Source organism: Oncorhynchus gorbuscha, linkage group LG05 (assembly GCF_021184085.1).
Source record: "Oncorhynchus gorbuscha isolate QuinsamMale2020 ecotype Even-year linkage group LG05, OgorEven_v1.0, whole genome shotgun sequence".
NCBI lineage: Eukaryota > Metazoa > Chordata > Actinopteri > Salmoniformes > Salmonidae > Oncorhynchus > Oncorhynchus gorbuscha.
In genome coordinates, this window is record NC_060177.1 from 12,180,657 (window position 1) to 12,197,054 (window position 16,398).

General features: G+C 43.6%; 1 protein-coding gene across 2 annotated transcripts in view; it reads right to left on the reverse strand.

The window, feature by feature from the left end:
• Positions 1-16,398, reverse strand: part of LOC124035531 (protein unc-13 homolog C-like) — a 242,289-nt gene that overhangs the window by 146,376 nt on the left and 79,515 nt on the right. For both annotated transcript variants that reach the window (XM_046348989.1, XM_046348988.1), the window contains exons 15-16: positions 11,549-11,638; positions 9,743-9,871 (exon numbers count right to left, since the gene is read on the reverse strand). In XM_046348989.1, coding sequence (XP_046204945.1) covers positions 9,743-9,871; positions 11,549-11,638 — 219 coding nt within the window. The remainder of the gene's footprint in view (positions 1-9,742; positions 9,872-11,548; positions 11,639-16,398) is intronic.

A 16,398-nucleotide genomic window follows, 5' to 3' on the forward strand; every position in this document is an offset into this window, starting at 1 on the left:
CTGGCAGCTCTGAAATAATATGGCTTCAATTATTCAACAACCTGCAGTGTAGCGTGTAGTGTGTGTGTGTGTGTGTGTGTGTGTGTGTGTGTTATCTTGCTTGCTTTTATGTACTCTAGACGTAGCTCATTCTAATATTTCTACTTCTGTACATTATATTTTAGTTATACTATTTATACACACCGTATACTGGATTCTTGACATAGCTTGTGTGCGTGTTTGTGTATGTCTGTGTGTGTTTGTTCTGTGTGTATTTGGTGTGTGTGAGTGTAATGACTAGGGGGAGAGCTCGATTAAAACCGGTTAAGCGTAAACTCCCTGATTTTGGGAAATTTCGTTATTAGTTAATTGTTTTATCAAGGTAGTGTGCTAATAAATCAGCCTCTGTTAAGCCAATTTAGGACAGTTTTGGCTGATAGCCATGCTTCCCAGCTCAAATTGAGTTTGCCTCACCAGACTCTGGGGTTTCGGATTAGACTCGGGGCTCCCGAGAGTCGCAGCGGTCTAAGGCACTGCATCTCAGTGCTAGAGGCATCACTACAGACCCTGGTTTGATCCCGGGCTGTATCACAACTGATTGGGAGTCCCATACTGCGGTGCACAATTGTCCCAGCATCATCCGGGTTAGGGGAGGGTTTGCTGGGGTAGGTTGTCATTGTTAAGTAAGAGTTTGTTCTTAAGAAGCTTTTCCTTTCACGAGTCTGACGAGAAAGAAATACTGCTCTCCCGGGAACAGGCCCAGATCCCCGTCACTTGCCTGGTTAAATGGGAAGTCCTGCTTACACTTTTATTCGCTGCTCGGACTGACAGTCAATTTCTGCCGGAAGAACACGTCATAGCGTTGGAAAGCTAAGAACCTTAAAATGGCGCCGAAGAGGATGGCTGATGTTTTTCATGCCTGTAACCAATTGTGCTATTTGTTCATTTATTTTGCATTGTTTTAAACTTATTTTTTAAACTTATTTTGTACATAATGTTGCTGCTACCATCTCTTATGACCAAAAATAATTTATGGACATCAGAACTGGGATTACTCACCACGAACTGGAAGAAGCTTTTCCTTTCACGAGTCTGACGAGAAAGAAATACTGCTCTCCCGGGAACAGGACCAGATCCCCGTCATTTGCATGAAGAAAAGCGAGCGAGTAAACTCCCACTGCCATCAATTCTACTTGTTAATATGCCATTGTTGGATAATAAAATTGATGTTCTACGATTACGATTATTCTACCAACGGCACATTAAAAACTGTAATATCTTATGTTTCCCCCGAGTCGTGGCTGAACGACGACACAGATAATTTAGAGCAGGAGGGATTTTCAATGGACCGGCAGAACAGAGAAGCCACGTCTGGTAAGATGAGGGGTGGGGGTGTGTGTATTTTTGTCAATAACAGCTGGTGCTTGATGTCTAATATTAAAGAAGTGTCGAGGTATTGGTCACCTGAGGCAGAGTACCTTATGATAAGCTGTAGACCACACTATCTACCTAGAGAGTTCTCATCTATATTATTCAGAGCCATCTATTTACCACCACAGACCGATGCTGGCACTAAGACCGCACTCAACTAACTCTAAGAAAATGCTCACCCAGAAGCGGCGCTCCTAGTGGCCGGGGACTTTAATGCAGGCCAACTTAAATCAGTTTTACCACATTTTTTTACCAGCATGTCACATGTGCAACCAGAGGGAAAAAAACTCGAGACCACCTTTACTCCACACACAGTGATACATACAAAGCTCTCCCCCGCCCTCCATTTGGCAAATATGACCATAATTCTATCCCCCTGATTCCTTCTTACATGCAAAATCTAAAGCAGGAAGTACCAGTGACTCTCTCAATACGGAAGTGGTTAGATGACACGGACGCTACGCTATAGGACTGTTTTGCTAAGCACAGACTGGAGTATTTCCTGTGATTCCTCCAATGGCATTGAGGTGTATACCACCTCAGTCATCGGCTTCATCAAGAAGTGCATTGACGATGTCGTCCCCACAGTGACCGTACGTACGTATCCCAACCAAAAGGAACACCTATGTGAGAATACTGTTCATTGACTACAGCTCAGCGTTCAGCACCATAATGCCCACGAAGCTCATCACTAAGCTAAGGACCCTGGGACTAAACATCTACCTCTGCAACTGGATCCTGGACTTCCTGACAGGCCGCCCCCAGGTGGCGAGGGTAGGCAACAATACATCTGCCAAGATGATCCTCAACACTGGGGCCCTCGAGGGTGTGTACTGCGTCTCCTCCTGTACTCCCTGTTCACCCACGACTGCGTGGCCAAACACGGTCTGAAGCTGACTGTTTACCAAGGGGTCTTTGTGTGTCATCCCTGCTGTAGTGTGTGTGTGTGTGTGTGTGTGTGTGTGTGTGTGTGTGTGTGTGTGTGTGTGTGTGTGTGTGTGTGTGTGTGTGTGTGTGTGTGTGTGTGTGTGTGTGCAGAGGGGCTGCAGTGGTCTGTCTTACTGTAGAGATATGAATAATGAAACAGAACTCTATGCAAAATGAAACAGGATCCTCTATGCAAAGTATTCCCAGTGTGTGTGGTCCTGCAAGTGCTTGGGTGTTTGTGTACTATATACCGTTGTGTGAAGGGCATTGATGAAGGTTGTGTATTACCAATGCATCTCCCTGCTCATCTATATTCATAATGTCAAGCAACACATTGTTAGAGGTGGTAAAATAGCAGGTATATTGTACATCCATCATAAAGCTGAGGGTTAACCTACCGCCCTCTGAGAATAGCTGCCTTTAGCCGTACAGGCTTTCCTTGGTCTGTGGGACAAACCAACCAGAGGCCAACATGTATACTCAATGCTGTAATCCATTCATTTAAGTTCACATGTAAATGAACTGGTCTCTCTGGTAGAATAGATTTCAACTCAATGAGGATCACCTCATTGGGTCCCCTGTAGCTCAGTTGGTAGAGCATGGTGCTTGCCAGGGTTGTGGGTTCAACTCCCATGGTGGGCTAATATAAAAATGTGTGCACTCCCTACTGTAAGTCACTCTGGATAAGAGTGTCTGCTAAATGACTAATAAAGAAACCTGTGTAAAATAGGTTAGATATGTGTGTTAAAGCTGAGGTCTGCCCTTACTGAGATCTGCCTTTCATCACACTGCCTTCTTTAGGTTGGGGTCAAACACCAGTAGAGGCCAACATGTTCATCTGAACTTCTCTTAAAATATCTGCCTTTCATCATACTCTTTGGGATGGAGGATAAACCACCATTAGAGGTCAACATAGTGAATATAAACAGCTCAGCGTTCAGCACCATATTGCCCACGAAGCTCATCACTAAGCTATTTTATGATTATTGTGTCTAGCACCAGCAGTACATCCTTGATGAAATGCTGAATAAACCAACTAAGTGATATTGGCAAGAGCCGTGTGTGGGTCTTTCTTTTCTTCAAGAACTTCATTGAATTATTCCCAAGCACCTACAACAAGCCGACACAAAGTGCTTTTCCTATTTTCAATCAGGAAGCCTTGGGTTTCGTGACTGGCTCCGTAACCCCTCTCTTCAATGGAAAGATAGTGTACAGATACTGAAAAGATACATACTGTCATTCTTTGGGCTATGGGACTAACACAGACCAAAATGTATATTCCTAACAAGTGTTATTTAATATATCACTTAAATGTAAGCATATCTATTAAAGTGGACAGGGGTAAGGACCAGTACACCCCTGACAAAGCACTGAGTCGAAACAGTTTCTATTCGTGATACCTGGCTCTGTAAACTCAATCCATTTTTATCTTATCTGTGTGCTCTCTCTCCTTTGTGAAGGATTATGGGTCTACATACATTGTTTGAGATTGAAGCCCCTCTCAAACATCTGATCCCTCTGCTTTGACTAATTTGATTTTTGGGGACATAGGGTAACTAAATCACCAGCACTATAGTAGCATGCTAATCATACACTATATTCACAAGAATCCCTTCCTCTAGGGCGAATCTCAAATCAAATCCTTCCCCCCCCGTAGTGCATAACTTTGACCAGAGCCGTATAGGGCTGCCTGCCACACTATGGTGCACTGCACAGGGCATATGAGGGTGTGATTTTGTTTCACCAGTGTGTAATCAATACTGATTCCAGGAGAATTAGCAGTACTGTACCAACCATGATCAGTATTCCAAACTGGGATGACCGTTTTACCAGCAACAAACCAGTTCAAATGGCACCCCATATACTCATATAGTGCAATACTAAAAGAGGTACTGGTACTAAAAGTAGAGCACTATATAAGGAATAACTCTCTCAGACGCTGTATCACTCATCTGGATGGCAATCACAGGCCAACAGTTTGTTTACACATCTGGATAAAGAGACAGAGAATCAACACAGTAGGAAACAGTTCAAACACCTAAAGGAGACAATAACAGACATGGGGACTGACATCCCTAATATCCAATAAGCAAAAACAACCAATTTGTTGACTGGCTCACCGAAGCGAGATGGGATTATTTGTTTAGGATTTTACCCTTTTTATCCGATCTTGTCTCATTGCTGCAATTCCCCAATGGACTCGGGAGAGGCGAAGGTCGAGTCACGCGTCCATCCAAACCATGTCCCGCCAGTCCACAATAAGCTAGGTAAAGTGGTCCTTCTGTAGCTCAGTTGGTAGAGCATGGCGCTTGTAACGCCAGGGTAGTGGGTTCGATTCCCGGGACCACTCATACGTAGAATGTATGCACACATGACTGTAAGTCGCTTTGGATAAAAGCGTCTGCTAAATGGCATATATTATTATTATTAAAGCACACCCCCGGCCAAGCCTCCCGTAACCCAGACTACACTGGGCCAATTGTGCACCTCCCAATGGGACACCCGGTCATGGCTAGTTGTGACACAGCCTGGGATCAAACCCGGGTCTGTAGTGACACTTCAAGCACTGCACTTCATTGCAGTGCCTAAGACCGCTGCACCACCCGGGAGACCTGCTAGATGGGATTCTAACCCTCTGACTAGATCACTGATTATATTTAAGTGTATAAATTAAATTAAACTGGAGCCAAGAGGAATTTCAACCAGTAACCCCTTGATTTGGCCTTAGCGCATCCGATCAGCTACACATGTGATAAGACTATCAGTGTGTGTGTGTGTGTGTAGTATGACTATACATGAGACTCAAGGTGTGTTGTAACAGACAGGCAGACAGAGAAACACATCCATGCTAATGTGGTATCCTCACAGTGCTGAACATACACTTCAGTTCAACAGTTAATAAACCCTAATAATACACACTACACAGCCCGACCTGTACTGCTATCAATTGGCCATAATGTGTGTATATATATGTGTGTGTGTGTGTGTGTGTGTGTGTGTGTGTGTGTGTGTGTGTGTGTGTGTGTGTGTGTGTGTGTGTGTGTGTGTGTGTGTGTTTATGTTTGAGTGAGTGAGTGATTGTGTGTGTGTGAGTGAGTGATTATGTGTGTGTGAGTGAGTGAGTGTGTGTGTGAGAGAGAAAATGCAGATAATTTTAGAGAGCTGTGTGTGTGTGTGTGTGTGTGTGTGTGTGTGTGTGTGTGTGTGTGTGTGTGTGTGTGTGTGTGTGTGTGTGTGTGTGTGTGTGTGTGTGTGTGTGTGTGTGTGTGTGTGTGTGTGTGTGTGTGTGTGTGTGTGTGGTCATGTCTGCCTACAGTGTATCTACAGAGATATGCAGTACTGGACATCTCTCCTCCTTCCTCCACAGTGACTGAATTCCAATGGAGAGAATTTGGACCTAAATGACTCTCTCTTTCTTCACCTGCTCTGCTTCCTTCCTTCACTGCTCTCTTTTTAAATCCCTCCATCTCTGCCAGGCTTTACGGGAATGTTTAAGCTCTCCCTCCTTCCTCTCCCTGATCCCTCCATGTCTTCTCTCCTTCCCTTCCCCACTCCCCCCTTCCATTTATCTCCCCCTCCCTCCCATGCAGAGTGCTTTGTAGCGTTACATAACCAGCCTCTGGTTGGACGGTGGTATTTCCAGTGAGAGAACGAGGGCAGGCAAGACAACACAATGTTCGTCTTTTATGGGGAATATCCACAGTGGCACAAAGGCAGGCTGTAATATTATGATATAGTCATCCACCACCCTGAGGTTAGCTCCAGGAGAGAACATGTTTGTGTGTTGATGTTGTGGTGACTAGTGTGTTGATGAAGTGTGTGTGTGTGTGTGTGTGTGTGTGTGTGTGTGTGTGTGTGTGTGTGTGTGTGTGTGTGTGTGTGTGTGTGTGTGTGTGTGTGTGTGTGTGTGTGTGTGTGTGTGTGTGTGTGTGTGTGTGTGTGTGTGTGTGTGTTGATGGAGTAGGTGTCTGGTCTATAAGTGTGTGTGTGTTGATGGAGTGTGTGACTCGTTTGTGAGTGTGTTAGACTGAGTTGTAATTAGTGGCTGTATCTATCTCTCTGCTGGGTAATTGCTAAAAAACCCTCAGGCTGTTTCTACAAAGGAAGATTATTATTCAACTTCTACAGTTATAAACTCCTTGTTATAGACCAGCAGGACATTACCTCACTGTTGCAGAACGTGCCTTTTACAGAACAGATACATGACTGTTACAGACCTGAAGGACATTATCTCTCTGTTAGACAGAACACACTAACTCCTGTAGTGCACCTTAGGACTGACAGAGGGCCGATATAGGAACGATATAAAATGAATATAGGACTGAGTGTACAAAACATTAGGAATACCTGTTCCTTCGATGACATAGACTGACCAGGTGAATCCAGGTGAAAGCTATGATCCCTTATTGATGTCACCTGTTAAATCCACTTTGATCAGTGTAGATGAAGGGGAGGAGACAGATTAAATTAGGATTTTTAAGCCTTGAGACAATTGAGACATGGATTGTGTCTGTGTGCCATTCAGAGGGTGACTGGGCAAGACAAAAGATGTAAATGCCTTTGAACCAGGCTGCATCACATCCGGGTGTGATTGTGTGTCCCATAGGGTAGCACACAATTGGTCCAGCGTCGCCAGGGTAGGCCACCATTGTAAATAAAATGTATTAAAAATACATTGAATAGTAGTAGGTGCCAGGAGCAGAGGTTTGTGTCAAGAACTGCAATGCTGCTGGGTTTTTTTCATGCTCAACATTTTCCTGTGTGTATCAAGAATGGTCCACCACCCATCCGGCCAACTTGACACGACTGTGGGAAGCATTAGATTCAACATAGGCCAGCACCACTGTGGAACACTTTCGACACTTTGTAGAGTCCATGCACCAAATAATTGAGGCTGTTCTGAGGGCAAAAGGGGGTGGTGCAATGCAAAACTAAGAAGGTGTTCCTAATGCTTTGTACACTCAGCATATATAGCACTGATATAGGATTTAACATAGGACTGATATAGGTTTTAATATAGATCTGATATAGGGTTTAATATAGGGGTGATAAAGAATTTAATATAGGGTGATATAGGAGTGATATAGAATTTAATATGGAAGTGATATAGGATGTAATATAGGAGTGATAAAGAGTTCAATATACAGTGGGGAGAACAAGTATTTGATACACTGCCGATTTTGCAGGTTTTCCTACTTACAAAGCATGTAGAGGTCTGTCATTTTTATCATAGGTACACTTCAACTGTGAGAGACGGAATCTAAAGAAAAATCCAGAAAATCACATTGTATGATTTTTAAGTAATTAATTTGCATTTTATTCATCTGTAACAAACAATAGTAGGCAAGTATAAACACCACAAGGGACCATGCAGCCATCATACCGCTCAGGAAGGAGGCATGTTCTGTCTCCTAGAGATGAACGTACTTTTGTATGAAAAGTGCAAATCAATCCAAGAACATCAGAGGACCTTGTGAAGATGCTGGAGGAAACAGGTAGAAAAGTATCTATGTCCACAGTAAATCGAGTCCGATATCGACATAACCTGAAAGGCCGCTCAGCAAGGAAGAAGCCACTGCTCAAAAAAACGCCATAAAAGCCACTACGGTTTGCAACTGCACATGGGGACAAAGATCATACTGTTTGGTCGAATGTCCCCCGGTCTGATGAAACAAAAATAGAACTTTGGCCATTAATGACCATTGTTATGTTTGGAGGAAAAAGGGGGATGCTTGCAAGCCGAAGAACACCATCCCAACCTCGAAGCACGGGGGTGGCAGCATCATGTTGCGGGGTTGCTTTGCTGCAGGAGGGACTGGTGTACTTCACAAAATAGATGGCATCATGAGGCAGTAAAATTATGTGGATATATTGAAGCAACATCTCAAGACATCAGTTAAAGCTTCGTTGCAAATGGGTCTTCCAAATGGACAATGACCCCAAACATACTTCCAAAGTTGGCTTCAGGACAACAAGGTCAAGGTAATGGAGTGGCCATCACAAAGCCCTGACCTCAATCCCATAGAAAATTTGTTTCCCGTGACCAGGTACACTTCAACTGTGAGAGACGGAATCTAAAATAAATCCAGAAAATCACATTGTATGATTTTTAAGTAATTCATTTGCATTTTATTGCATGACATAAGTATTTGATACATCAGAAAAGCATAACTTAATATTTGGTACAGAATCCTTTGTTTGCAATTACAGAGATCATACGTTTCCTGTAGTTCTTGACCAGGTTTGCACACACTGAAGCAGGGATTTTGGCCCACTCCTCCATACAGACCTTCTCCAGATCCTTCAGGTTTCGGGGCTGTCGCTGGGCAATACGGACTTTCAGCTCCCTCCAAAGATGTTCTATTGGGTTCAGGTCTGGAGACTGGCTAGGCCACTCCAGGACCTTGAGATGCTTCTTACGGAGTCACTCCATAGTTGCCCTGGCTGTGTGTTTTGGGTCGTTGTCATGCTGGAAGACCCAGCCATGACCCATCTTCAATGCTCTTACTGAGGGAAGAAGGTTGTTGGCCAAGATCTCGCGATACATGGCCCCATCCATCCTCCCCTTAATACGGTGCAGAAAAGCATCCCCAAAGAATGATGTTTCCACCTCCATGCTTCACGGTTGGGATGGTGTTCTTGGGGTTGTACTCATCCTTCTTCCTCCAAAGACAGCGAGTGGAGTTTAGACCAAAAAGTTCTATTTTTGTCTCATCAGACCACATTACCTTCTCCCATTCCTTCTCTTGATCATCCAGATGGTCATTGGCAAACTTCAGACGGGCCTGGACATGTGCAGGCTTGAGCAGGGGGACCTTGCATGCGCTGAAGGATTTTAATCCATGACGGCATAGTGTGTTACTAATGGTTTTCTTTGAGACTGTGGTCCCAGCTCTCTTCAGGTCATTGACCAGGTCCTGCCATGTTGATGATCAAATACTTATGTCATGCGATAAAATGCAAATGAATTACTTAAAAATCATACAATGAGATTTTATGGAATTCTGTTTTAGATTCTGTCTCTCACAGGTGAAGTGTACCTATGATAAACCATTACAGACCTCTACATGCTTTGTAAGTAGGAAAACCTGCAAAATCAGCAGTGTATCAAATACTTGTTCTCCCCACTGTAGGTCTGATATAGGGTTTAATATAGGACTTATGTAGGGTTTAATATAGGGTGATATAGGGATTAAAATAGGCGTGGTAAAGGGTTTAATATAGGGCTGATATAGGGTTTAATATAGGGTGATATAGTGATTAACATAGGGGTGATATAGGATTTAATATAGGACTGATGTAGGGTTTAATATAGGGTGATATAGGGATTAAAATAGGCGTGGTAAAGGGTTTAATATAGGGCTGATATAGGGTTTAATATAGGGTGATATAGTGTCTGTCTTACCTGGTCTAGTAGCTGGTTGTAGAGTTCATGACAGTTGTCAAAGATGTATTTGTATGTTGAGTCTAAACAGGCCCTGACACAGTCCTTCACCACCATACTGGCTCTGGGAGGACTCTGTAGCTCCTGTACCTGTAATACAGATGGGAACAAAGTCAAAACACACACACACACACACACACACACACACACACACACACACACACACACACACACACACACACACACACACACACACACACACACACACACACACACACACACACACACACACACACACACTTTAAAGTTGTACCTTTAGAATGGTGAATAATAAGGAATACATCTTCAAAAAATGGAAATAGACCTCTATCTGTGATTCTTTGAAACCTACTGTATACTGTCTGTGTGTTCAGGAGAACTTGTGTGTGTGTGATTCAGAGGGGTTGGGTTACACATTTCGGTTGAACACACTTCCGCTGAATGCATTCAGTTGTGCAATTGACTAGGTATCCCCTTTCCCTTTCCCTTAATGTGCAGGGTGGCTGGAAGTGGGAGTGAAAGCGTCTGTAACATAAAGTGACAATTCTCATTCCTCCCCCCATGTCATTTCCCCTTCAGCTGCCATCTTAGTTACGCCTGGCCGCTCCATTCTGTGTACATCCGCCCCACACCACAACACAGCCTTCCTGAGTGGGAGTCCACCTGTGTCTTTGTGTGTGTTTGTGTGTGTGGGTGCATGCATGTGTTTGTGCCTGTGTGTATGAAGCACAGCAATGGGCTGTTTTTAAACCTAGATAAATCAGCGTGCAGGCTGGGAACTGGGGGAGAGGATTACAGGGCGGGGATTGCACTGGGAGAGAGGGTGGTTAAAATGCTTCTCACACACACACACACACACACACACACACACACACACACACACACACACACACACACACACACACACACACACACACACACACACACACACACACACACACACACACACACACACACACACACACACACACACACACACACACACACACACACACACACACACACACACACACACACACACACGTGTCACTTAGAGAAACAACAGTGTGTAACATCAGGAATCAGTATGGATAATTGTCACTAGTATGGAGGAACATAATGACTTATATGACTTATTGGGGCCCTCAGACAGACATATCTTATAGCATATTTGCTGCTGCTCCCTGCTCAGATGGATCTACAGAAAGAATAGAATAATCAGTGTTTCTGCATACACCCGGCACAGCCAGAAGAGGACATACATACATACATACATACATACATACATACATACTGTTTGGGGTTTTAGGCTGGGTTTCTGTACAGCACTTTGAGATATCAGCTACATACATACATACATACATACATACATACATACATACATACATACATACATACATACATACATACATACATACATACATACATACATACATACATACATACATACATACATACATACATACATACATACATACATACATACATACGTGTATATATGTTTCTATATATATATATGTGCGTGTGTGTGTTGTGTGGGAGGCCTGTTTATAACCATAATCAGCATTGACTATCACTGTAAAGCTAAGCAGTAAATGTACCAATATGCTACTTAATTGATAGGCATGCTTCTACTACAATAAACTGTGAGTATCTCTCACACACACACACACACACACACACACACACACACACACACACACACACACACACACACACACACACACACACACACACACACACACACACACACACACACACACACACACACACACACACACACACACACACACACACACACACACACACCTTCATCCTGAAGAAGGTGATGCTGGTGAGAAGGTCCACAGTAGACTTCAGGTCCTGGAGACGCTCTGGGTTACCAGCTGGGAAATTATCCTGCAGGAGAAAATAATGAGGAGATTGGTTCTCTCTCTAGCGCTCCCTTCTCATTCTCCATCTCTCTACAGTTAAGGCTCTATTCAATCTGTATCACTGAAGTTACAGTTTTTTACAATCACTTTGGCACTAATTTCAGAACCTTGTGGTCATTTTTCAAAACTCAAAACGGTCATAGGTCATGCCATCAGGTTTACAGACCTGATTTAGCTCATCAAGGAAGGTTACATTCGAACAGGGAATCATGTAGCTGCCTGCAACTCAAAATATAGAGTATATAGAGTAGAGAGCTTCAGATGTTGTTCGACCAAACATTAGAACAGGCAAGATTAGTTTTTTATTTTTATTTTACCTTTATTTAACCAGGCAAGTCAGTTAAGAACAAATTCTTATTTTCAATGATGGCCTAGGAACAGTGGGTTAACTGCCTGTTCAGGGGCAGAATGACAGATTTGTACCTTGTCAGCTCGGGGGTTTAAACTTGCAACCTTCCGGTTACTAGTTCAACGCTCTAACCACTAGGCTACCCTAAGCAACTTTGACTGTGGTATGACTGTTTATGCCACACATGGTGATTCCAGCATCTCAGAAACAGCTGTCCTCCTGGGATGTTTATGCACTACAGTCTCTAGAGTTTACAGAGAATGGTGTGATAAACAAAACACATTCAGTGAGTGACATTTCTGTGGGCAAAAACACCTTAATGAGAGTGGTCAGAGGACAATGTCCAGACTCATTCAAGCTAACAGAAAGGCAGCAAATGCTCAAATAACCGCTGTTTAAAACAGTGGTGTGAAGAATGGCATCTTTTAACGTACAACACCATGAATAATTCAGGCTGTTGTGGAGGCAAAAGGGGGTCCTACCCTGTACTAGAAAGGTGTACCTAATAAAGTGTCCGAGTGTACAGTAATGTCAAATCTGAAAACATGATCTGGAAAAGTGGTACATGGGACCATAGAAACAGTGTCTGATAAAGAATGATGATGAAATATTACATCCATAGATAATGTCGTCCAATTGGTTCATGTTCCACGGTAATTGGTGTCAATGGATCTCGTTATCCTGAAACCTTCATGATCTAAACATGGAATATTGTTTGTCAGATTCCATAAAACTATGCATTAAGAGTAATGCAACAGTTACTTATCATGTTGAGCAGTTGTATCAATTGATAGTTAGATCATTGTAATGAAATTAATAGACAGTCATCTCAGATGTAATGTGTGAATTGTATTTTGAAATGGTAATACTTTGATGTTAAGTTGTGTCATTTTGAACAGGTGATTTTAGTTTTGTGAGTTTTGTGTCTAGAGTTTTGAAAAATGACATCAAGGTTCCGAAGTTAGTGCCAAAGTGATTGTAAAAAACTAAGTGTTACAGCACGATTGAAATTGGAAGGCAATGCTCTCGCGTTAACAGAGACTGTATTAAACGCTGCATATGCCGGCTCAATGGGGAATCACCTTTACATCTCTATCACGCATCCTGGAACGCTTCGTCCATACAGACTGAATAGAGCTCTTCATTTGTCATGCACTTTTCATCTAAAAACAATCCCAAAGTGCTACAGTGTGTGTATTAGGATAATGAAACGAGGGTCATAGACAACAAGAAATAGGTCTAAAAATCAGTTATTAACTAACTATCTCACACTACCCAACAGATTCCCAAAGGGAAGCAGCAGCCAGTGGCAGTCTATTCCCGTCCTGGAAACATACTGCATTATAACTAGGTAGTGTACGGCCCTCAAGGTGGGATCAGGTGCTGAAGGCCACTCGTCTCACAACGCTGTATCCCACACAGGCTCATAATTCATTCACACATTGATATTGATGATGGGACACATCTAGCCATCATCACTAAACGAGTTTGATGTCTGGTCTTTTAGTGTTAAAGGCCCATGGCCCTGTGTGATGGAAACCTCCCATTTATGCTCAGAGCAGCGTGACAGGAGAGCTTTCAACACACACGTGCACCCTGATAGGCTGAGAAAAGGTGCTTGGTGAACTATACATTACTGCCCCCCACCCTCCCTTCTCTTTACCACAGACTGGCACGCAAACACGCACGCACGCACGCACGCACACACACACACACACACACACACACACACACACACACACACACACACACACACACACACACACACACACACACACACACACACACACACACACACACACACACACACACACACACACACACACACACACACACACACACACACACACACACACACACACACATCTCCCAAGTAACTTTGAGACCAAACCTAATGAACTCTAACCCTAACCATTAGACCAATAACTGAGATTGTTACTCAGTGTTTGACAGAGTCTAAAACGGGCCTGATAACTGTGTGCTCTGATCTGAGGAGGAACTGTTCTGATTTTTGTCTGCTCGGGGCTCAATGGGTTTTGCTGTACTGCCAGTGAGGGTTTAGAGTAGGCTGGTGAGGAAATGTCAGTGGATTCTTTCCTGAGTCCGTTACTTAAAGTCAACATGAACTCTAAATGAACAGAAGGGTCACATCCCAAAAAGCACCCTATTCCCTATTGGGTGCACTACTTTAGACCAGGACCCATAAGGCTCTCATCAAAAGTAATGCACTACATAGGGAATATGGTGCAATTTGGGACGCACAACAACTCTCTGTCAATCACAAAAGTAACCCAGTATGATCATGGACTCAAAGACCATGTATGAAAGCATCAATTCCGCTCAGTCGCTGATCACCGACAAAACTCATTCACTAAACCATCATTCAACTGTGTATTGTGTTTGCAGCTTTATTGTCCTTACTAAGAACAACATCTTATATACCTCAACGTCTACCCTGAAACAACATCCTACCTAAACAGACATCCTATATCCCTCAGTATCTACCATAAACCATCACCATAGAAATGTAAATGAGCATTCCAGATCCCTCAGCCTCTACCATGTGTCACGTTGGTATGAGGATAGGGTTTTTTATTTTACCCAAATTACGGCGTTCCGCGAAGACCAAACAAACACTATACAAAAACACAGGGTTGAAACCCAAACAAAAGAGCGAGGAGTACCTCAAATAAATAACACACGAGACCCATAATCATCTGCGCAATCCACAATGGCACGAAAGCCAAAACACACAGCACAGGTACTCACACGCACTAACGGACATAGTAACAATAATGGACAGCCCAATGGAAACCAAAGGGCACACTTATACAATTACTAATTAGTTGGAATAGGGAACAGGTGTCTGTAATGACAGTTCCAGAGGGATCCGTGACAGTCCCCCCCGATGCACTAGCAGCGCAACGACTCCGGGCCTCGAGGAAGATCCCAGGAACGCAGTGCGGGTTAATCAGGACCCGATGCAGCTGCCGAAGTTGGACCCGGAAGTTGTGGCGGCGTCGGACGGATCAGTAGCAGTGGCGTCAGACGGCCCAGTTGCAGCGGCGGCGGATGGCCCAGTCGCAGCGTCATAGGACGGACCATTCCTGCTGTCTCCCTTAATGGTCCATTATTCTGTCACGTTGGTATGAAGAGATTCGGGAGCCAGACACAGGAATGCATAATAGTTTTTTTTTTGTACACAAATTACGGCGTGTAAAGGCACAGGGGCGAAGACCAAATCAAAATCCCTCAGTTCACCCTAAATATACATATGCCTGAACGTCTACTACAAATACACAACCTATATCCCTCAATGTCTACTTCAACATGTAGCCTAAATAGACATCCTAGAAGTAGTGAATGGTAATCACCATTACATGTATTTCATTCCAGCCATTCCAATGAGCCCCTCCTCCAACTTACAGCGTCCACTGTCTGAAACAACACTCTGTATCCCTGAGCACCTGCTGTGAATCACTGACAGCAGAGCCGACAGGGGACATCACAGAGGGACAAATCAGCTGTTACACTTTGTCGCTGCATATTCTGACTCCCCTGACGAATAGGTTTAAAAAGAGTGGGCGATACTCTCTCTTCAGAGAAAAGCAAACTCAATCTGCTTCAGAATATCATTACGGAGAAATCCATACGCCGAGCGAGCGGAGAGACTGACTGGCCTGATCTGAATTCATTACTGTACGACGACAAGGGGTGTGTGTGTGTGTCTGTGAATTGATGTGGGAGCGGCAGCAGTCAGAAACAATGTGACATTTCCTGACTGCTTTCAATCAGTGTGAATAACAGACACCAGCAATCTGAAAAGACAAGCACAGTGAAAAACCTACCCGCTCTCTGTATTTACCTCTATTATCACACAGTGAAAACCTGCCCGCTCTCTGTTTTTACCTCTATAATCACACAAGTGAAAACCTGCCCCGCTCTCTGTCTTTACCTCTATTATCACACAGTGAAAACCTGCCCCACTCTCTGTCTTTACCTCTATAATCACACAGTGAAAAACCTGCCCAGCTCTCTGTCTTTACCTCTATTATCACACAGTGAAAAACCTGCCCCGCTCTCTGTCTTTACCTCTATTATCACCCTTTCTGTCTTTACCTCTATTATCACACAGTGAAAAACCTGCACCGCTCTCTGTCTTTACCTCTATTATCACACAGTGAAAACCTGCCCGCTCTCTGTCTTTACCTCTATTATCACACAGTGAAAACCTACCCCGCTCTCTGTCTTTACCTATTATCACACAGTGAAAACCTGACCCGCTCTCTGTCTTTACCTCTATTATCACACAGTGAAAAACCTGCCCCCTCTCTGTCTTTACCTCTATTATCACACAGTGAAAACCTGCCCCACTC